We start from the raw sequence: 6,173 nt of genomic DNA on the forward strand, positions 1-6,173 counted from the left end.
TCAGCTGGGCAAGATCCAGTCCCAGGAAATCCAGTTTGTAAGTAGCCAGGAGAGCATTGCCAAGTCCATGCTGCATGCAGAGCCACAGATCAGCTCCATGGCACACCTGGCCTGAACACCTGCCTGTGAATAAACACAGCACTGAACACAGGAGGTGAGGTAAGTTTGCTGAACAAACTTACCCTGCTGTAGTTGAGCTGCTCCCAAGTGGAAAGCAGACTCTGCAGGAAAAACTGGGTTAGTTTGTTAGCCTAAGATATCTTCCCCACTCTGCCTGGCCACCACAGTGAAACAACTGGAATTATCTGCTCCAATTTTGTAGAAATTTAAAGTTTTATTGTTTTCTTCAGAGCATAAAAGATTTCCCTTTGTTAGGGCCACATTCTGCAATTTTTTTGCACCCTCAATTCTCTTGACATTCAGGGCATTCATAATTTCTGGTCTCTAGGATGTCCACAGCACAATGTAACAGAATTCAGTTCAATGGGGCATCAGTTCCATAATGTGATTCTGGTGGCCTTAGGCTAAGGAGTGCAGTGTGTGCCTGGTCAGGCTGATGGCAGAGAAGTGTCTGTGAAGATGCAATGGCCATGAGAAGATGTGATTCTGCCTGAATGCAGTTTTGGTCCTTGGACTTACCTGTTGAAGTATTTGTGTAATGCAGCTTCTAAATAAAGCATGTGCTCAGTCTTTCTCAGTAACTGCATTTGTCAGGGGCTGTGGGCTCACTTGGCTGCCTGAAGAGTAGCTCCTCAGAGCACTGCCTTTCCCAGTCTGTTGGCCTTCCTGTAAATCCAATTAGTTTTATTTTGATGTTGACAGTGAAATGCCAAGAGTTATATTTTACCCCTATAACAATCATGAGAGGATGCAAGAGTCTGAAGAGTCTTTCTCTGGAAAGATGGATGGACTGGCAGACCATGTCTATCAGCAGATCTTTCACTAATAAGAACTGGATTTGTGTCCCTGCTTCAAGGGAAACCTAAGGGTGTGCACCCAGAAAGTTCTAGGTGTCACCACTCTGCCAAGTTTTCCTGATGAGATGAGAAACCAAAGTGCTGAGGGAGTATGGTACAAAGCAGTAACATCACCTCCAGTCTGAAGTGCATTTTGAGTTCCTGGGCTGTTGAAGCCCAGAATCACAGTTACCACCCAGCAATGTGTTCTTGTGAGCAGTGTCAGCTCCCCTTTCTTGGAAGACTTGCTCAATGAAGCCTCAGCTTCCGGTGACATGCAGCAGGCTTGCAGGAAGGCCCCATGTGGGAGGTGTCCCTGGGATGAGGCTGAGCCTTATCTTGCCAGCCAGCTGCAAGGGGATTATCCGGGAGCAGAGCTCTGCACACACACTGCACTGGCTGGGCTGCCTCAAGACCTTTCTCTGGTGCTGTAAAGCCAGCAAGAAAGCAAGGATTGAACTATTCTGGTAAGTCAATAATGCTACCTTCTACTCTTTTTAAAAATTTTATTTAATTGATTGACTATTACAATTTGTCAAGCACAGAAAAATGCTGCCTTGTTGCAGGTATGTGTAGTTGTTCTCCTGGAGAAGTTACAGCAGCTCCTGTTCAGCAGAGCATGAGACTGTAACATATAAAAAGCTCGTTGACCCATGTCTCTGAGCACAGGTGATTATTCACCTGCTGGGGCAGTGTCTAGCATGAAAAACTCCACTGGCCTCCATCCCCAGCGGTCAGCACCTTCACTGCAGCCAAAGACTGTTTATCACTTCTTTTCAAAGCTGGAAAGGCTATTTTTTTTACTCATGGTAACAGTAGATTTATTTCTGAATCTCCTCTTGCAGTTGGCATGAACAAAGCTTTGCTTACAGATGTAATCCAGAGCTATGATAAGGCATGAGGAAGTTCATATCCTAGTTTTTGATTCCTTGATAGAAATTTTCTTGGCTACCCTGATAAAATTCACCTTCAGTAATGGTGAAAACATAAGCAGCTCTTCTACACTTCTGAGGACTAGTGAAAATGTATTTGATGGCTGCCGCTAAGCCTTCCAGTACCATGTATTCATATCCTTCCTCAAATCCAGGGTTGGAAGACCATGAAAATTCCTTCACCTATACTGAGAGACCGGAATTTGCTCTCTTTTAACTCTGTTCTTTTCAGAGCTCTCGTGTCTCCAGTGGAGGACACCAAATTCACCCAACTTCAGAAGCTTATCCTCAGAACAAAACAACAGAAGACCTTGGCTGTGGTGTCAGCCCTAGAGTGCGTGGTGTCTGGTCTCCACCTTATCCAATCTCACCAGGGAAGTGTTTGCAGGTGAAAATGAACAGTGGAATTCTCTTGTCCCTCCTTGGCTTCCTCCCACTCGTGACACCCACATGCCCGGTGCCATGCAGGTGCACCACCAGGATCACTGACTGCTCACTGAAAAACCTGACTGTAGAAAACCTGCCCACTGCCTTCCGTCCCTCGGCTGAAATCATCCACCTCGCTTCCAACAGGCTCACCTCTATTCCCAACGGGCTCTTTGACAACCTGAGGAGCCTCCAGGCAGTCTACCTGCAGGGCAACCCTTGGGAATGCACCTGTGACATCCTCTACCTGCGCTCCTGGCTGCAGTGGCAGCAGAACCGCAGCCTGTACAGGGATGTGAGGTGCAGCTCCCCGGAGCACCTGCAGGGCCGCATCATTGCCTACCTGACCGAGGATGAGATCGTCTCCACGTGCCAGCACTGGTACTGCAGCCTGGCTCTGCTCTCTCAGCTCTCCCTCTTCATCCTCCTTATCCTCCAGACCATCTTGGTTATCCTCATCATCGTCTACCTGCGGAAATTTCGGAGAATGACCGCTGAAGTCCGGAGCACCACCCAAGAACTTGGCCACCAGTGAGACCCTTGGGTATCTTCTTCAACAAACCCCTCCAACAATGATTAACATCACGAGACAGAAGACCCTCCTTCCTTTGGGGGACGCTGTGCCGAAGTCCTGTAGTTTGTGACACCCAGAGGGGACAATTTAGTACAGCATCTAATCCTGACTGCAATCTGAAGCAGGACTTGAACTGATCAGACATTTTCTGTGTTCTTAAAGGATCAATCTTGTGTTTTTTCAATGCTTTAAATTCTTTAGCATGATCTTGGCTGCTTGTCTGAGCTGGAAGTGGTTTGTTAGACTAAGGAAATCATAAACTACAGTGAGCAGAACTGACTCAAACAGGTCATAGGGGCTCCAGTGCTCGATCTCTCCCCTCCTACAGCATTCCAGCCATATTTCCCAGGATGCTTCTGATTGTGCTGGGTCAGGTGAGGACAGAGGTGGACAGCAAACTGTTTGAGTACTGAGCTAGGAAAATGGAGAAATAATTTCCTTCTGCTACCACAGACAGCATTAAGAGCTTTTGACTAGGGATTTAGTATTCTCCTGCCTTGGTTTCCCAAGGAAAGGGGAAAGGAAATGTCTTCTTGCTTGATGCATCTTTTTCAGTGTTCTTCTGGGGGACGGAGGACATGTCTAGAAGCCCACTCACTTTACTTTATCTGCATTCCTTTTAGTCTACTTTAGTTTTAATACTGACTTAATTGAGTGAAACTGGGGCCCTGAATCTTTATGAGAAATTCATCCTGAAGACAAGAATTGTTTGACTGTGCCTTTATGGTGCTTGGCACAAGAGATCTGGTCTTGAGAGGCTCAGACTACAAACCCCACTGATGTGCCTACTGCTGTTTATGGTGTCCCTTAATTATTTTTGAAATAAAGCAAAATTTAAATAAAATTATGCACGATGATGTAAAGAGCTTATTTTTCTATTCAGCACTGGGTATCTTGCATGCTGTTGTGCTCCCTGAGACGAGACTGTTCCTAACCCTCAGACTTTGGGCCAAGCAAAACAAATCCTGAGGGCAGGTGGAGAAATTACTGGAGTGCACCGTAGAGTTAAACTTTGGCAGCTGCTGGCTTCTACCATGGGCCAGGAGAAGCAGGGAGTTTCTTCCAAAGCCACTTTGTGGCTGCTTGTTTTGTGATGCAGCTGGAATGTGGAGGGTGTTTGTGGGGGCAGCGGGTGTTTGTGGGGTGACCAGCAGGTGAACGACCTGTGCCCTTCACCCCCAAACCCAAGTCACGGGGGGTCCATTCCTCGCTCAGCTCACACTGAATGCAGCTCGGCCACGAGAACAGCTCTGCCCAGGGGCTGCTGGCAGCGGTGGGGACAGGACAGCCGGTGGCAGGGGATGGGGCAGGCTGGGGCAGTGACCGAACAGGCGGGGGAAGGGGATGGGACTTGGGACAGGTGAGGGCAGTAACAGAGCAGTGACAGGACACGGGTCAGGGAGGGCAGTGACCGAGCAGGGACAGTGGGGAGACACGGGGCAGGGAGGGACCCGGGGCAGTGACCGAGCACCGCCAGGGGGCGCTGCCCCGCGGCCGCCGAGCACCCCCTGGCGGCCCGCTGGCCGCTGCCCCAGGCCGCTGAGGGAGCCCGTGACGGGCGAAGGAGCTGAAGGAGCCGGGCATTCCGGCGCCGCCTGAGGAGAAGAAGGGAGTTCTGCCGGATTTCTCTGCCTCAGGCTGCTCCACCTCGGCTCAGCTCAGCCCAGGGGGCCGCGCTAGCCCCAAACGCGCCAGGGGTTGCAGTGAAAAGCCGCAGGTGCTCGGGAGGGCGGTGCGATGGAGCTGAGGCGGGAAGATGGAGGCCTGTGGGGCCCCTCACGGGCAGCGCGCGGGTGGAGTCGATGGCTCAGAAGGACGTTCCCCATGCTGTGTGTGCCGGCGCCAGCCTGACTGAGGTGAGTAACGTGGGGCTCTGCCTTGGGTGTCTCCTTCTGCCATTTCCTTGCTGTGCCCCGTGTCCCTCCAGTACTAATCCCTGTGGCATTGGCCTGACTGGATGTGGCAGCAAGGCACCCAAGGAAATGGGGGTCCAGCTCACATTTATTTTTTCTTCTGGAGACTGCACCTCTTGCACCAGTATCCCCTGCAATATCACTATGACCACAACCTCCAAGGAGGGACACAGGTCCACCAAGGAGCCTCTTCTGTGGAGAGCTCCAGATTGGTGCTCCATGAGGCCCCGTGAGGGGACCCAGAGGCCTCCATCTTCCCGCCTCAGCTCCATCGGCACCGCCGACCCGGGCACCTGGGGCTTCTCACTGCAACACCTGCTGCGTTTGGTGCCTGCAGGTTTTTAGCTTAATTTGCCTGGGTTAGAAGGTGCTGCTGGTGCATGGGGGCAGTTCAACAGGTTCAGTTGCTGGGAGAGACTGAACTGGGAGCAGGCACAGTCCCAGCCCTGTGACAGCTTAGTCTATTGACACTGCCATGGGGTGCTGAAAATCCTTCATGGCTCAGTGTGTCCAGAGAGACAGAACAACTGCTGACTTTGGGTTTGCTTCCCTAAGCAGGCAGGAGCGCTCCTGACTCTGCATCACTAAGTCTTGGCACACGGAAGTTTAAAAGCCTTTTTGGCATTATTTGCACCTGTGAAAAATTTGACCAGCCATGGCACTGTGATAATGAATTGCACTGAGTGCAGAGTGATTTGTGTGCCATGGCAGCATGTCTAATCCATAAATCCAGAGCCTGCATACTTTGCCTTCTCCTGGCTCAGGAATCTGCATGTCACAGATGCTTTCTTGCTCTGCTACCCAGTGGAGGATCTGCTGGGATGTCGTTGAAAGGAGAACTGGCTTTCATTCTGAAGGGACACTGTCCAAGAATGCACAGATGCTTTGAAGGGGAAGCAGGGGTGAAATATGGCAAACATAAAAAGCGCAAGCTATTAAGCTGCTTTGCAAATAATTTTCTGGTATCGAGGCCAATCCAAGCCCATGCCATGCAGGGTTGGGCTGCCAGGCCTGCTGGACAGTCTAGTGCTTTGCCAAAGGTTCAGATGCTTCCAAGCAGCTCCTTTCTCTGAAAGTTACCATGTTAAAGAAACCTGGGAGACCAGACCAAGGTGTTTGCAGCCTCCGTGATGCAGAGCTCCAAAGCTGAGGTGTCTAAAAAGCAGGTCAGCATTTCCTAAGTGAAGGACCAAATGGTTGGTAGATGATATTGAGGAAGGCACACTGCTTTGTTCTTCCTCCAAATGCCTTGTTTCTCAGTTATTTTTATCGTGACTTCTGCATGTTTTATAGAGAAAAAGAAGGCTTGAAAGCAAAGCAAGCTGATTTTGGAGCCCAGAGAATTTTAACCCATAACCCCACAGTCCCTGTA

General features: G+C 50.2%; 1 protein-coding gene across 1 annotated transcript; it reads left to right on the forward strand.

Annotated features, from left to right (window-relative positions):
- The first annotated feature begins 1,321 nt into the window (after nt 1–1,321).
- On the forward strand, nt 1,322–3,727 carry GP1BB (glycoprotein Ib platelet subunit beta). Its single transcript, XM_058816472.1, has 2 exons — nt 1,322–1,423; nt 2,121–3,727. Exon 2 carries the CDS (start codon nt 2,283–2,285, stop codon nt 2,847–2,849), a length of 567 nt encoding a protein of 188 aa, XP_058672455.1. The 5' UTR covers nt 1,322–1,423; nt 2,121–2,282; the 3' UTR covers nt 2,850–3,727.
- The last annotated feature ends 2,446 nt before the right edge of the window (nt 3,728–6,173 follow it).

Source organism: Ammospiza caudacuta, chromosome 18 (genome assembly GCF_027887145.1).
Source record: "Ammospiza caudacuta isolate bAmmCau1 chromosome 18, bAmmCau1.pri, whole genome shotgun sequence".
Lineage (NCBI taxonomy): Eukaryota > Metazoa > Chordata > Aves > Passeriformes > Passerellidae > Ammospiza > Ammospiza caudacuta.